At 53.7% G+C, this 17,689-nt stretch overlaps 1 protein-coding gene across 1 annotated transcript in view; it reads right to left on the bottom strand.

Annotated features, from left to right (window-relative positions):
- Nucleotides 1-618: 618 nt before the first annotated feature.
- PTGES (prostaglandin E synthase) overlaps nt 619-17,689 on the bottom strand; it is a 58,907-nt gene continuing 41,836 nt past the window's right edge. The window contains exon 3 of the mRNA XM_075323031.1: nt 619-1,814. Within this exon, the coding sequence (XP_075179146.1) occupies nt 1,565-1,814 (250 nt within the window). The 3' untranslated portion in view covers nt 619-1,564. The remainder of the gene's footprint in view (nt 1,815-17,689) is intronic.

Here is a 17,689-nt window from a genome sequence, read left to right as displayed (position 1 = left end):
GTAACAGGATGAGGGACATATATACCAGGATGGGGGACATATATACCAGGATGAGGGACATATGTAACAGGATGAGGACCACATATACTGGATGAGACCAGGATGGGTGACACATATACCAGGATGGGTGACACATATACCAGGTTGGGGGCCATATATAGCAGGATGGGGAACATAACTACATAATGAAAGTGGAGGAGGTGCGACTTGTATGTCTTTATATGATTTAGACTGCTCAACGTGTAGTGGGGGAAGGGAGGTCCCTCCCCCGGTCAACAGTTTGCAACGTGGCCCATCGCACCCTAGTTACGCCACTGACCATCTCCCTCAGTTGATTCATTAGCACGTAAGTAATAGATTACTATGGCCCCTTACACTTGTTAGTGGAGTCAGTGCTAGAAATGATTGGTGTGATTTGTGCAATGCTGCAATGTGAGGTTCAGGCAAAGTATAGCGGTAAAGTGCTTTTCCCCAATGAGCCACTAGAGGGCAGTGTAAGAATGACAGAAGTAGAGAAAGATTTATTTAGCTTGTAATAATCAACAATAGTAATAATCAACAATAGTAATAATCAATAAAAGTAAAAATCAACAATAGTAATAATCAACAATAGTAATAATCAACAATAGTAATAATCAATAAAAGTAAAAATCAACAATAGTAATAATCAACAATAGTAATAATCAACAATAGTAATAATCAACAATAGTAATAATCAATAAAAGTAAAAATCAACAAATTCTACAACATAAACATATAAAGAAATAGGACAGAGCAATGTATTACGGCTTCAGACCCATCCATGGTCGCTCTGGCTGATGGATGATCGGGAACTATACGGATAAGGATTTGTTGTCGTCATAAGAGAAAACAATGTGTGTTAGTCTATGGAGTCCTGTAGGTTCCTCCTTGCCTCATCTATGGAGTCCTGTAGGTTCCTCCTTGCATAATCTATGGAGTCCTGTAGGTTCCTCCTTGCCTCATCTATGGAGTCCTGTAGGTTCCTCCTTGCCTCATCTATGGAGTCCTGTAGGTTCCTTCTTGCCTCATCTGTAGGTCCCTATAGTAGTGTCCCCGTCACTCCGGTCCTAAACTGAACCTCCCTGGTCCAGTGCAACCACAAATCCTGTTCTTGACAGCCCTCACTGGTCGTCTGACCCTTTTCTTATATATACGATGTATGTATATATTTATACACACACAAACAAACCTAGAAACAGCGCCCCCCTTGCCTATAGGTGGTGCTTGGTATTACAGCTCCCATTGAGCTGAGCTGTGGTATCACACAGCCTATAAAACAAGAGGGGTGCTATATCTGCAGACCACCCCCTTTAAGAAGCCATATACTGCTTATTCTGTTAACCCCTTCAACCCCTTCACAAGAGCTACATCGCACACTGTTGTGTAGTCAGAATACTGATATTTGGTTACATCCTACAAAGATAATTTACAAAAATAGAAATTCACAAATCGGGGCACTTAGGGGGTCGGGGTCTACACTTCACGGGCAACATTGAGCTGACTCCCGGCCACGGCTTAGTGTATGAACACGCTATACTCCGGTCTACCAGTAGGAGGCGACAGAAAAGAGGATTTGGAACGCAATGGAAAAGCTTGGAAGTTGCGCCACGCAGTAGGCTACGGAACGCGTCGGAGGTTTAAAGGACAACACATAGGCTGCTGTATGGAGCAAGCGGCCGAAGAAGAAGACTACGAAATGGAGCCTGGCGATGCCGGGAGTCGGGTCCAATAAGGAGTAGATGGCGCCGAGGAAAAGGAACGGGAAGATGTTCTCCATGTCGTTGCGATGAGCTCTAGGGAAGAGAAGAGACAGAATTAAACCAAAGGGATGGGAGAAAAATCAAGAATCTACTGAACACAGTGTACCAAGCCAGTCCTGTCATTCCTTTCCCAGGCAGGAACCACTGCAGCCAATCACCCATAGTGGCAGTGACACTTCTCTGGCCGGTGATTAGCTGCAGCAGACCCCTCTCCCCTTGAAGAAATTTGACTTCTGCAGCCAAGCTATTATCTGTACCAATTGAACAGAGTGTACCAAGCCAGTCCTGTCATTCCTTTCCCAGGCAGGAACCACTGCAGCCAATCACCTATAGCAGCAGTGACACTTCCTGATGTATGTAAAGCGCTGTGGAATATGTTAGCGCTATATATAAAAATAAAGATTTATTTTATTTTTCTCTGGCCAATGATTAGCTGCAGCCGCCTCCTTTCCTTATAATAAATTTGACTTCTGCAGCCAATCAAATATCTGTACCAATTAAACACAGTGTACCAAGCCAGTCCCATAATTCCTTTCCGAGGCAGGAACCACTGCGGCCAATCACCCATAGTAGCAGTAACACTCCCGGGCCAGTGATTAGCTGCAGCGGTTAGATGCCCCCTATACAAACGTGAAGCACAGACCAGACCCCCTCCATTTAACGCACTCTGTACTGTAACAATTGATGGAAACTGTCAGCAAGCAGAACTCTTTCTGTATCACACAGACTTAAGCCTCCTTCAGGCGACTCGTTTTTTCTAGTCACACTTTTTGTCCACTTCTTCATTTTTACCATTAGTGTAGCACCTGCGCTGCGGACTATGTTGGCGCTATAGAAAGAAAGATTATTTTTTATTATATTATTAACATCAATTTTACTAATATGGGGGGAAAGAAGAGGCAGAGGGGGAGGAGGGGGAACAAAAAGAGAAGCTCACTTCTGTGATCACAATGACATTAAGCAACTCAAGTCTTAGCTTGATAACAAGCCCTGGTCTTGCAATGAGAGTCCTCACTCCAGGACCAGTTTCTTTGTATACCAAGTGATACCTGCTACTTAGAATATGTGCACATAGCGGGGGGGGGGGGGGGGGGAGGGGTTGTTTGTTGTTTTTGTTTGTTTTTTTGGGGGGGGGGTAATTACTTTAAAAAGCCCCCAAAAGCACTTCAGTCTTGTTTTTGGTTCATTTCAATCCACTTATTCCAGCCGTATATATACATCACAGGTGAGAGACAGTCATATGGTTTCTGGCAATAGAAGGTCACAGCGTTTGGCAGCGCAAAATGCTTCCTGACTTTCTATTGTTCCTAAGCAGCTTTCTGCTAAATTTGCATCTCCTCATTTAAGACCCAGTGGAGCCCTCCTTCAGTCCAGCTGCTGATCATTAGTATTCTCTTGGTGCTTAACTGCTCCCTTTTTCCCTGGACTGGTGCTGGTGATATTATTCAGTTCATTTAAAAACTGGTTGCAAGCAGGTGGCTTGTACTCCTTTGTGGTATTGTTGCTGAACTTCTACCCGTGTCATCTGTAGATAAGTAGTTCATGCATGTTCCCCGTGTGTCCTCCTTGTTGTCTTTAGCGTTTAGTGGGGTTGACAAAGAGGTCATCCCACCCGTTCCCCATTTAAGGACCAGCACTAGGGCTACCTAGGGTCAGGTATCTGGCTCGGCGCATAGGTGCAGAACCTATCTAGGGTGATGAGGGACCCCCAGGCCCAGTACTAGGCATACCTAGGGTCAGGTATTTGGCTCGGAGCATAGGTGCGGAACCTATCTAGGGTGGTGAAGGACTCCAGGGACCAGCAGTAGGTTTGGTTAGGGGTCATCATCTCCCCCTTCCCTTGAAACAGAGTTTCCCTTCCCTTTTGCTTGATACTTTCCCGTACCTAGCGTGACATATGCAACTGCAGGGAGTGGTCAACAGAAGATGCCCATGTTCATTGCTCCACGGCATTCATAGACCAACATCGCCATCTGCTGGTTAAGCAGAACTGCCAGGAACTGAACAGTAAAGAGTGCATTTCTTCGAACGGAAGAGTTAGAGGGGGACGCCGGGTCAAGTGACAACTGTGGCACAGTTACAAAATAGAAAAGGCTGAGCCGGCAGGAGGCAGAGTTGGCGAGACAATTGCCAGGGGAACAGACAGCTACGCAGCAGAGCAGGTCCGTGTCACCTGTAGTGGAAGCATCTAGAAGTGTACCGAGTCCAAAGAAGACCTGAACTCACTAGACTATGTGGTCAAGCACCGAAGATCGAACGTCGACAACTGAAGACCAGGAAACCAAGTGTTTTCTCCTCTACAGTGTCCCAGTGAGCCGGGCTGTTGCTTCCCGCCTTGACATACAGTACCAAGAATATCTATCTTACCAGATCTAAACTGTCGATTTAGTGAATTGTAACGCAACTCTGCCAGGTTTAGTGTCCATTAACATCGATAGACTTAATTGTATACTGTGACTACACATTTGCTCAGTTTATTACTGCTGGCTGTGCAGATTCTCCTTTATCCTGCACTGCTAGGGTTAAGTAGATCCTCTGGTCTCCTGAACTCTGAATAAAATGCATTGCCAGCTGGTCTTTATTGCTAATTACCTTTGCTATAAAGATGTCCCTCCTAGCCCAGGTAAACTGCTGGTGATAGTTTCTGCTTTACTTGAGCTGAGGACCAGGAAGCCATTCAGAGAACATTTCTGTGGGAAAGTTGTTTTGTTTTTCTCTTTCTTAGTCCTTGTGAGTTGTTCCCCTCTGGTCCATTCCTCATTATTACCTCTTGTTGTCTGGAGTGCCTTGTATGATTGCTTTTTATTTTACCCCTGTCTGTCCAATCCTCTCTGTGTCTTTAATCTAGAGCAGGACTAGCGTTCCTGCTGCCCTGCGCACTATTTAGGGCTGAGGACAGGGATAGGCACATGATTAGCGACAGTGTGAAAGAACCTGTATAGGGACTTTCACAATTCCTAGATGCAGACCATTCTGTATTGTTTTGCTATGCTCTCCTGTATGTATATATATGTGGGTATGTGTTGCTTATGGTGCAGAGCGTTTTGCTGGATGAATGCTCTGCTGGTTGTTTCACAGCACTGGGTTCCACGCTGGCCCTGGGAGGTGCTCTCACAGATACTTATTGTTCCCGGTGATTGCTCTGCTTAATTATGGGCATGTTAGCTCAGGACACTGCCAGTTGTACTTCCCAGTTACAGTTGTGCTGTTGGCTCCCGTGGTACTCAGTGTTCAGATCTTGGCGTCTCGACACTGCACTGTTGTTTACCCGTCTCTGCCTGTTCTCCCCCCTTTCTGTTGTGACTTCCTGGTGTCTGACCTCAGACTTCCTCCAGACTACATCCCCGCCTGCTCCCTGTATTTTGTATGTACTCTCCTGGAGCCCTGACCTTCGGCTTGTATCCTGACCTCGTCTCTGTCTGCCCCCCCGTGTACAGTCGTGCCCTCCTGGTTTATGATCTGACTACCTCTCCATTTACTGCATGCAAGTAGTGTCTAGCGCCACCTAGTGACAGTCATTACAGGGACATTAGGGAGTACAGGGAACAGCCTCAGGTGAGTTCAGGAGGTGACCCTGCTCCCCTTTGCCTAGCGCCAGGGCCCACCATTGTACTGTCTACCCCATATATTGTGGTGCTCGGCCCGGGTTTCCCATGTACCTGGCGAAAGCCTGAAGTCATTGTGTGACAAAAGGCCATATAGTGCACCCTATATAGTGGAACCTAACACTACCACTCAAAGCGCCATATAGTGCTCAAATAATAATGCCAGGGACCATGGTGTCTTGGAGATTGACGGTGACCCTCCTGGGAAATTGCCCCCTTTTGTAAATGCCTCATACAACAATGTATAGTGAGTCTCTACAGCGGCGGCCTGTCTCCGGGCAGCACAGAGGATTTGTTCCTGCAGACTCCTATTATGCATTTCCAGTCCTGGGGCCCCTAGAGGTAGCAATTCCCAAAAAGATGACTTCAAAATGTCAACAAGAGGCAGCATCTGAGCGACTGCCGGAGACTGAGCTGCTGCCGGAGACTGAGCGACTGCCGGAGACTGAGCGACTGCCGGAGACTGAGCTGCTGACGGAGACTGAGCGACTGCCGGAGACTGAGCGACTGCCGGAGACTGAGCGACTGCCGGAGACTGAGCGACTGCCGGAGACTGAGTGGCTGCCGGAGACTGAGCTGCTGCCGGAGACTGAGCTGCTGCCGGAGACTGAGCGACTGCCGGAGACTGAGCGACTGCCGGAGACTGAGCTGCTGCCGGAGACTGAGCGACTGCCGGAGACTGAGCGACTGCCGGAGACTGAGCGACTGCCGGAGACTGCAGCGACTGCCGGAGACTGAGCTGCTGCCGGAGACTGAGCTGCTGCCGGAGACTGAGCTGCTGCCGGAGACTGCGCGGCTGCCAGAGACTGAGCGACTGCCGGAGACTGAGCTGCTGCCGGAGGCTGAGCTGCTGCCGGAGACTGAGCTGCTGCCGGAGACGGAGCTGCTGCCGGAGACTGCAGCGACTGCCGGAGACTGAGCGACTGCCGGAGACTGAGCTGCTGCCGGAGACTGCAGCGACTGCCGGAGACTGAGCGACTGCCGGAGGCTGAGCGACTGCCGGAGACTGAGCGACTGCCGGAGGCTGAGCGACTGCCGGAGACTGAGCGACTGCCGGAGACTGAGCGGCTGCCGGAGACTGAGCTGCTGCCGGAGACTGAGCGACTGCCGGAGACTGAGCGACTGCCGGAGACTGAGCGACTGCCGGAGACTGAGCTGCTGCCGGAGACTGCAGCGACTGCCGGAGGCTGAGCGGCTGCCGGAGGCTGAGCGACTGCCGGAGACCGAGGGGCTGCCGGAGACTGCAGCGACTGCCGGAGACTGCAGCGGCTGCCGGAGACTGCAGCGGCTGCCGGAGACCGAGGAGCTGTCGGAGACTGCAGCGACTGCCGGAGACTGCAGCGACTGCCGGAGACTGCAGCGGCTGCCGGAGACTGCAGCGGCTGCCGGAGACTGAGCGGCTGCCGGAGACTGCAGCGGCTGCCGGAGACTGCAGCGGCTGCCGGAGACCGAGGGGCTGCCGGAGACTGCAGCGACTGCCGGAGACTGCAGCGGCTGCCGGAGACTGCAGCGGCTGCCGGAGACTGCAGCGGCTGCCGGAGACCGAGAGGCTGCCGGAGACCGAGAGGCTGCCGGAGACCGAGCTGCTGCCGGGGACGAGCTGCTGCCGGAGACCAAGCTGCTGCCGGAGACCAAGCTGCTGCCGGAGACCAAGCGGCTGCTGGAGACCGAGCTGCTGCCGGAGGCCGAGCGGCTGCCGGAGACTGCAGCGGCTGCCGCAGATTGCAGCGGCTGCCGGAGACCGAGCGGCTGCCGGAGGCCGAGCGGCTGCCGGAGACTGCAGCGGCTGCCGCAGATTGCAGCGGCTGCCGGAGACCGAGCGGCTGCCGGAGACTGAGCGGCTGCCGGAGGCCGAGCGGCTGCCGGAGACTGAGCGGCTGCCGGAGACTGCAGCGGCTGCCGGAGACTGAGCGGCTGCTGGAGACTGAGCTGCTGCCGGAGACTGAGCTGCTGCCGGAGACTGAGCTGCTGCCGGAGACTGAGCGGCTGCCGGAGACTGAGCGGCTGCCGGAGACTGAGCGGCTGCTGGAGACTGAGCTGCTGCCGGAGACTGCGCGGCTGCCGGAGACTGAGCTGGGCCCCTTCATTCTGCAGCCGCTCTCCAATTTCTCCTGTAGCCTTGAGCTTGGAATATGATCCAGGGAAGGGAAAAATACCTTTTTTTTTTTTTTGGGACAGAATGAAAGTCCAGTCTCTAAAGTCGCCCGTCTCCTCCCGCCCCGTAATTAAGAGCAGATTTCTAGGGGATGGACCCGTCTACACTTTCTCCAAGGCAGAATCAGAAGGACAAGTGATGTTATATACACAGGGGCCGCATAAACATTGCGAGGAGTTCCCTTCATTAGCACAAGCCAAAGCCATGTATACACAAATCTCAGCTGTGTGTGTGTAATACTGTGTATACATGGCTTTGGCTCGGCTGTGTGTGTGTATACATGGCTTCGGCTCGGCTGTCAGGCGTTTCCGCATGCCTCACAGTCTCCACAAATACAACAAACTGCACTGAGGAACAGTTTTACTTCTTCGTTGAATTATTCCCCCCCCCCCCAACACTAATAGATCGCCAATATCAAAAAAACACACACACTTCTTCCAGGGCTTTGGCCCCCATGCAAACAAACCACCGATGAGCAACCCCGGCCCCCAAAAACACTTGTTCATAGGCAGCTGAAATACTTTATGTGGCGCCCTGGACAAGCCAGGACGTCACAGGTACTGCAACAACACACCCCGGTTAGGCACATCAGTCAGACACAAATCCTTGTTGCCTCCCTCCAGGGGCTGATGTCCACACCAGGTGGGGTGGAGCCAGGCGGTTGGCCCCACCCACCAAGGAGTTCACAGTCCTGGAGGCGGGAAAGGAGGGTAGTCGAGTTCAGTGGAGTTAGGGAAAGTGGAAGGAGAGGAGTGAAGTGGTAGTGGAGCAGACTGACCATGTCCGGGTACGTGGCCCGGGCACCCAAGAACAAGGTTGGCAGACAGTGGTGACCGTCTGCAGGAGAGGCCGATTGACGCATAACCGTAAGGACCGGGGACGGGCGGTGGCCCGCCGGTACCGAACCGGGGAGCGAAGAGAAGCCAGCACCATTCGGCAGGGCCTACGGACCCCGACCAGGCTTGGAGTCACCGTTAAACCAGTCAAATCCGTCAGCAACGGGAACCTCTGGGGTTTCCCAGCAGCAAAGACCCGACTGAAGGCAACCGCTCAACCGTGAAGGGAAATACAGCTACCGCCACAGCTAGAGTTCCCAGGGCCAGAGCCTGCGGGCAAAAGGGGCTCCTCTGACAAACACACCGCTGGGGAGCGGGCTACCGGTGGCTAGCCATCGGGGCCGAAAACACATCACAGGGGCAGGGAGAGACAGTCACCGCCAACCTACCGGGAGTGGCCACCGCAGCTGCCTGCGGTACCCGTCCATCCAGCTGTTTGTTTTACCAGAGACTTCGCGTACGTTACTGGCTGAGTGAGTGCCAAAGTGCCGTCTGGCACCGCGCTGCCCCCGTGACCCTGCACCTCACCAAACCCCGCCATCCACCTTTCAGTCACCATCACCGGGCCCTGGGACCACCAAAACCCCCCTACCCACAGAGGGGAGAGAAACATCTCGGCTGCTCCCTGTCATCGCTCCCGGGATCCCCGTCCAGAGCAGCGGTGGTGTTCCAACCTCACCACAACCGTGGGTGGCGTCACGGACTGACTTCCCAAACCCCAAAAACTATTCCCCTTTCACTCACGGGCGAGGAGCGCCGCTCGAGTCCCCGGATCCGGCCCACCGCTCGAGCCACCGAGCAGCAGCAGCAGCCAGACCCGAGCCGCGAGCGCGGTCGAGCAGCGCACCCCACGCCCGCGACTACTTGGCGTCACGAACAGGATATTACCGTTCTACCGCCTGGTAGAAGTGCGCCTTGTGTCCCACCGGAGGTGTGCGGCTGAAAATTTTCAGAAGCCGCCATCTTGGGCGCGAAAAGTTCCCCGCTCGAGCGTCTTCCCGAGCAGTGGAGGCGCGAAAGCTGAAGCTCTGCCCCTGAAGAGGAGGTGCCGAAAAGAAACCAAGGGGGGACGGATGGCGTCTGGCCGCATGTAGACCGCGGCTATAAAAGCAGGGACGCCAGGACTCTGCGGCCATCTTTGGTTCCTGGAAGAGGCCGCTGCAAAGATGTATAATCCGTCCGGCAACACCGTCGTCCCCGCGCCCGCGCCTGGTACCGCGGCGTGGGTGGAAGTCCGGACCGTCCAGCTAAGCAGCCGTCTGCAGGTCCGTGTGCAGCTCCTGGAGGAGGGGGAGGCCGACATGGCGGACGTGGTGGCGGCTATGCGGAGACGCAAAGTGGAGGAAGAGATGGAGAGGCGGGTAAGCGACCCACGCCCCTGTAGTCCGAAGGGATCGGCCGTTGTGGCTGAGGGGCCCGGCCTGCGCCCGCTCACCCTGCTGCCTCCCCCGCTACCCGTATTAGTTGCTACCACCCCGCCACTAGGCCCGCTACCTGCCCAACCGGTAGCGGTACCCTGCCCGTCCGTCCAAGCGGACCGACCTGCAGCTGAAGCCCGTAACCGTCCTGAACCGCTTCCCTGGAAGCTGCCGAAGACCGACCCGTCAGCGGAGATGTACTGGAGGCACATGCAGTGACCATGCCTGGTCCCGTACAGACTCCGGCAGCCCGTCCCGTGCAGGAAGAGGCGGAGGGCAAGCGGGAGAGGAACCCTGTACCCATCCCCCATGCCTCGGCTGAGGCTGCGCCGGGTCGTTGCTGTGAGGCAGCACCCCAGGCCATGACACCGCGGGATCTTCCACAGAGGGCGCCAGTGGTGGGCAGCGTGGTGGAAGTCTCGCGGGGCCTGACCCGCACACAGGGGCAAGCAGTAGCCCCTTACTGGGACAGGGAACCAACCCCGCTGGGCCGAGAAATTGCGGAGAGGGAAAGGCTGAGGGCTGAGCTGATAGCCCGCACCATCACTGAAAAGGAGAGCCTCCGCAGAGCCACCTTCCGAGTACGGGACCCGATCCACGAGGGGCAAGTGAGGAGATTTGATGTCCGTCAGGGATATGGATTTATCTTCGAGCCGGGCCTGGAGGCCGAAGTTTTTGTGGCCCGCCGGGACGTTAATGCCCACTTACCGGAGGACCACCCGGGCCGTAACCTGCTCCCAGGGGATCTGGTCCAGTACACGCGACATTGCAGAGAGAGGGGCTGGTTTGCCCTGGACGCCAAACTGAGTGGCAGTCAAGAGGCCCAAGCACCGGCCCAGCCTCCTCCTCCGACCGCTGTGGTGGACCTGCAGTAAGTCAGCGGTCCCTCCGCTGTGCAAAGTTGTCCCCGTTGTGACCACGAGTACCGTTAAATGAATGAATGCATGAATTGACTGAAGTTCACCAGATTTGCAGCCTTGATTGAACCGGCCGTTGCCGGCAACTAGTCCCCGTAGGGACTTTCTGCACCGTTTGCGTAAAAAACTGCTTACGGACACGCCCGATAACTTGCAGGGCAACCACAAACTTGTGGCATGTAAATATATTTGTTTTATTTCGTGACCGCTTCCGGAGAGGCAGATTGGAGGAAGGGCCCGCAGCAGAGTAGGCTGGGGCCCGGTCACCACCTGGACCGGTGGCCATCCTCCGGGGGTCAGGGGTCCCCCATGGACGTGGCTCCCCTGAAAGGGACCGTACCCGCTCGGGCAGCCTGGTGATGGACTGGGGCAAGGGGTTCTGCCCACTTCTTAGGGGCAGCATCAGGGCCAGGTTGGGTGGGGGAAAGAGCGGAAGCCGTTACCGTTAATAAAGTTGACTACCGTTAGCAACGTTTAAGAAAGTACCTCCCGTAAGGGAAGATTTATAAAGTAATGCTTATGTTTAAATGTTTTATATGTTTTTCCCCTTTTTCTACAGTTACAAAATAAAACCGATGATGGACAGGCAGCCTGCGGACGGTCTGCGTTTAACCAAGGGGGAATGTGGCGCCCTGGACAAGCCAGGACGTCACAGGTACTGCAAGAACACACCCCACACCCTGGTTAGGCACATCAGTCACACACGCAAATCCTTGTTGCCGCCCTCCAGGGGCTGATGTCCACACCAGGTGGGGTGGAGCCAGGCGGTTGGCCCCACCCACCGAGGAGTTCACAGTCCTGGAGGCGGGAAAGGAGGGTAGTCGAGTTGAGTGGAGTTAGGGAAAGTGGAAGGAGAAGAGTGAAGTGGTAGTGGAGCAGACTGACCGTGTCCGGGTACGTGGCCCAGGCACCCAAGAACAAGGTTGCAGACGGTGGTGACCGTCTGCAGGAGAGGCCGATTGACGCATAACCGTAAGGACCGGGGACGGGCGGTGGCCCGCCGGTACCGAACCGGGGAGTGAAGAGAAGCCAGCACCATTTGGCAGGGCCTTCGGAGCCCGACCAGGCTTGGAGTCGCCGTTAAACCGGTCAAATCTGTCATCGACGGGAACCTCCGGGGTTTCCCAGCAGCAAAGACCCGACTGAAGGCAACCGCTCAACCGTGAAGGGAAATACAGTCACCGCCACAGCTAGAGTTCCCAGGGCCAGAGCCTGCGGGCAAAAGGGGCTCCTCTGGCAAACTCACCGCTGGGGAGCGGGCTACCGGTGGGAAGCCATCGGGGCCGAAAACACATCACAGGTGCAGGGAGAGACAGTCTCCGCCACACTTCCGGGAGTGGCCACCGCAGCCGCCTGCGGCACCCGCCCATCCAGCCGTTTGTTTTACCAGAGACTCCGCGTACGTTACTGGCTGAGTGAGTACCAAAGTGCCGTCTGGCACCGCGCTGCCCCCGCGACCCTGCACCTCACCAAACCCCGCCATCCACCTTTCAGTCACCATCACCGGGCCCTGGGACCACCAAAACCCCCCTACCCACGGAGGGGAGAGAAACATCTCGGCTGCTCCCTGTCATCGCTCCCGGGATCCCCGTCCAGAGCAGCGGTGGTGTCCCAACCTCACCACAACCGTGGGTGGCGTCACGGACTGATTTCCCAAACCCCAAAAACTATTCCCCTTTCACTCATGGGCGAGGAGCGCCGCTCGAGTCCCCGGATCCGGCCCACCGCTCGAGCCACCGAGCAGCAGCAGCCGAACCCGAGCCGCAAGCGCGGTCGAGCAGCACACCCACCGCCCGCGACACTTTACACCAGCTCTAAAGCCTATTATCAACAGCACCTCCTCTCGAAAAATGGAAAATGTGCAAACTTTATAGCAACAAACCAATAATGAAGAAATGCTATAAGCTTACAGCGCATGGTCCTGGGCTTTAAGTGCACAGCATTGTAACAGGAGCAGGGAATCCAAGCAGAAGACAGACGCGGTTTATTACCACTTCTGTCTTTAAATGGAGCTTTGAGAAATCAGAGTTGTTTTGTTTTTTTAAATATGTAATAGAATTATATATATATATACTGCATATGTATACACAGCTCTAGCAAAAATAAAGAGAACACTTCCACATTTTCACTTTTTCTGACTTTTCTCTTTATATATTTTAGTAAAATGTAAATTGTTCTTTATTCTATAATCTACTGACGAGGTCTCTGAATTTCCAGCAATAAATTGTGTATTTATTTTCTGACAATGAGAAATGGTGAAAATAACAGAACAATGCACAGGATGCACAGAATACACAGACTGCACAGAATGCACAGGATGCACAGAATACACAGACTGCACAGAATGCACAGGATGCACAGGATGCACAGAATACACAGGAGGCACAGGATGCACAGGATGCACAGAATACACAGACTGCACAGAATGCACAGGATGCACAGGATGCACAGAATACACAGGAGGCACAGGATGCACAGGATGCACAGAATACACAGACTGCACAGAATGCACAGGATGCACAGGATGCACAGAATACACAGGAGGCACAGGATGCACAGGATGCACAGAATGCACAGAATGCACAGAATACACAGAATACACAGGATGCACAGGATGCACAGAATACACAGACTGCACAGAATGCACAGGATGCACAGAATACACAGGAGGCACAGAATGCACAGGATGCACAGAATGCACAGGAGGCACAGAATGCACAGGATACACAGGATGCACAGGATGCACAGAATACACAGGATGCACAGAATGCACAGGAGGCACAGAATGCACAGGATACACAGGATGCACAGGATGCACAGGATGCACAGGACGCACAGGATACACAGGATGCACAGGATGCACAGGATGCACAGAATACACAGGACGCACAGGATACACAGGATGCACAGGATGCACAGAATGCACAGGATGCACAGAATGCACAGAATGCACAGGATACACAGAATGCACAGAATGCACAGGATGCACAGAATGCACAGGAGGCACAGAATGCACAGGATGCACAGGATGCACAGGATGCACAGAATGCACAGAATACACAGGATGCACAGAATGCACAGGAGGCACAGAATGCACAGAATACACAGGATGCACAGAATGCACAGAATACACAGGATGCACAGGATGCACAGGATGCACAGAATGCACAGAATACACAGGATGCACAGGATGCACAGGATGCACAGAATGCACAGAATACACAGGATGCACAGAATGCACAGAATACACAGGATGCACAGAATGCACAGGAGGCACAGAATGCACAGAATACACAGGATGCACAGAATGCACAGGAGGCACAGAATACACAGGATGCACAGGATGCACAGAATGCACAGGATGCACAGAATACACAGGACGCACAGGATACACAGGATGCACAGGATGCACAGGATGCACAGAATGCACAGGACGCACAGGATACACAGAATGCACAGGATGCACAGAATGCACAGATTGCACAGGATGCACAGGATGCACAGGAGGCACAGGAGGCACAGAATGCACAGAATACACAGGACGCACAGGATGCACAGAATGCACAGAATGCACGGAATGCACAGGATGCACAGGAGGCACAGAATGCACAGGATGCACGGAATGCACAGGAGGCACAGAATGCACAGGCTGCACAGAATGCACAGAATACACAGGATGCACAGGAGGCACAGGATGTACAGAATGCACAGGACGCACAGAATGCACAGGATGCACAGGAGGCACAGGATGCACAGAATGCACAGAATGCACAGGGCGCACAGGATGCACAGGACGCACAGGATGCACAGAATGCACAGGACGCACAGGACGCACAGGACGCACAGGATGCACAGAATGCACAGGACGCACAGGACGCACAGAATGCACAGAATGCACAGGATGCACAGAATGCACAGGAGGCACAGAACGCACAGGATGCACAGGACGCACAGAATGCACAGAATGCACAGGACGCACAGAATGCACAGGAGGCACAGGAGGCACAGGATGCACAGAATGCACAGGGCGCACAGGATGCACAGGACGCACAGGATGCACAGAATGCACAGGACGCACAGAATGCACAGGATGCACAGAATGCACAGGACGCACAGAATGCACAGAACGCACAGGACGCACAGGACGCACAGAATGCACAGGAGGCACAGAATGCACAGGAGGCACAGAATGCACAGGAGGCACAGAACGCACAGGATGCACAGAATGCACAGGACGCACAGAATGCACAGGATGCACAGGACACACAGAATGCACAGGACGCACAGGAGGCACAGAATGCACAGGACACACAGGATGCACAGGACGCACAGTACGCACAGGAGGCACAGAATGCACAGAATGCACAGGATGCACATAATGCGCAGAATGCATAGAATGCACAGGATGCACAGAATGCACAGGATGCACAGAATGCACAGACTGCACAGACTGCTCAGGATGCACAGGATGCACAGGATGCACGGAATACACGGAATGCACATAATACACAGGATGCACAGGATACACAGAATGCACAGGATGCACAGGAGGCACAGAATGCACATAATACACAGGATGCACAGAATGCACAGAATGCACGGAATGCACAGAATACACAGGATGCACGGAATGCACAGGAGGCACAGGATGCACAGAATGCATGGAATGCACAGGCTGCACGGAATGCACAGGATGCACAGAATGCACAGGAGGCACAGGATGCACAGAATGCATGGAATGCACAGGATGCACGGAATGCACAGGATGCACAGAATGCACAGGAGGCACAGGATGCACAGAATGCATGGAATGCACATGATGCACAGGATGCACAGGATTCACGGCATGCACAGGATGCACAGGATGCACGGAATGCACAGGATGCACAGGACGCACAGGACGCACAGAATGCACAGGATGCACGGAATGCACAGAATACACAGGATGCACAGAATGCACGGAATGCACAGAATACACAGGATGCACAGAATGCACAGGAGGCACAGGATGCACGGAATGCACAGAATACACAGGATGCACAGGATGCACAGGATGCACAGGATGCACAGGCTGCACAGAATGCACAGAATGCACAGAATACACAGGATGCACAGAATGCACAGAATGCACAGCGCTTTCACCTCAAATAATGCAAAGAAAACAAGGTCATAATCATTTACACAACAATATAATAATGTTTTACCTCAGGAAGATTCAGAAATCAATATTGTGTGGAATACCCAGGATTATTATTCCCGGCTTTCCTGCGTCTCGGCCGCTTTCCACCAGTTTTCACACTGGTTTTAGGTGACCTTATGTATACTGTATATAACTTGTATTAAGAAATATGCCCAGATTTTAAGATCTCAGTGTGATGGGTGACCATCAGTCCTGTGGTTTCTGGCCATAGAAGGTCACAGCGTTTGGCTGCACAAAACGCTCCCTGACTTCCCATTGTTCCTGCTGTCAGTATTCATTGGTATAGGCTTTCCTGCTGGATTCACATCTCTCTCCCATTTGGTCCCAGCAGGAGCTTGACTTCCACCCAGCTGCTGATCATCAGTATTCTCTTGGTGCTTATATACCCCTTCCTTCAAGCCTTGGTTGCAAGCAGGTGGCTTGTACTCATCTGTGGTATCGTTGCTGAAAACTCTGCTAAACTCCTACCTGTGTCATCTGTGGATAAGTAGTTCATGTTTTTCCCCCGGTGTGTCCTCCTTGTGTCTTCTATAGTGTTTAGTGGGGTTGATGAAGAGCTCATCCCACCCGTTCCCTATTTAGGGCCCAGCAGTAGGGATAACTAAGGTCAGGTATCCTGCTTGGCGCATAGGTGGAGAACCTATCTAGGGTGGTGAGGGACCCCAGGGACCAGCACTAGGGATAACCAGGGTCAGGTATCCTGCTCGGCGCATAGGTACAGAACCTATCTAGGGTGGTGAGGACCCCAGGAACCAGCACTAGGGATACCTAGGGTCAGGTATCCTGCTCGGCGCATAGGTACAGAACCTATCTAGGGCGGTGAGGACCCCAGGGACCAGCACTAGGGATATCTAGGGTCAGGTATCCTGCTCGGCGCATAGGTACAGAACCTATCTAGGGTGGTGAGGACCCCAGGAACCAGCACTAGGGATACCTAGGGTCAGGTATCCTGCTCGGCGCATAGGTACAGAACCTATCTAGGGCGGTGAGGGACCCCAGGGACCAGCACTAGGGATATCTAGGGTCAGGTATCCTGCTCGGTGCATAGGTACAGAACCTATCTAGGGTGGGGAGGGACTCCAGGGACCAGCACTAGGGATAACCAGGGTCAGGTATCCTGCTCGGTGCATAGGTACAGAACCTATCTAGGGTGGTGAGGGACCCCAGGGACCAGCACTAGGGATATCTAGGGTCAGGTATGGTGCTTGGCACATAGATGCGGAACCTATCTAGGGTGGTGAGGGACCCCAGGGACCAGCACTAGGGATAACCAGGGTCAGGTATCCTGCTCGGTGCATAGGTGTGGAACCTATCTAGGGTGGTGAGGGACCCCAGGAACCAGCACTAGGGATACCTAGGGTCCGGTATCCTGCTCGGCGCATAGGTACAGAACCTATCTAGGGTGGTGAGGGACCCCAGGGACCAGCAGTAGGGATACCCAGGGTCAGGTATCCTGCTCGGCGCATAGGTGCAGAACCTATCTAGGGTGGTGAGGGACCCCAGGAACCAGCACTAGGGATACCTAGGGTCCGGTATCCTGCTCGGCGCATAGGTACAGAACCTATCTAGGGTGGTGAGGGACCCCAGGAACCAGCACTAGGGATACCCAGGGTCAGGTATCCTGCTCGGCGCATAGGTGCGGAACCTATCTAGGGTGGTGAGGGACCCCAGGGACCAGCTGTAGATTTGTACGGGGGTCACGATCTTCCCTTTCCCTAGACGCGAGGTTTCCCTTCTCTTCCCTTTCGCCATGCACTTAGTACTTCCCCGTGCCTAG

This window comes from Anomaloglossus baeobatrachus, chromosome 9 (genome assembly GCF_048569485.1).
Source record: "Anomaloglossus baeobatrachus isolate aAnoBae1 chromosome 9, aAnoBae1.hap1, whole genome shotgun sequence".
NCBI classification, from domain to species: domain Eukaryota; kingdom Metazoa; phylum Chordata; class Amphibia; order Anura; family Aromobatidae; genus Anomaloglossus; species Anomaloglossus baeobatrachus.
The sequence above is the reverse complement of the archived record's forward strand: the minus strand, read 5'-3'. Positions and strand labels throughout refer to the sequence as shown.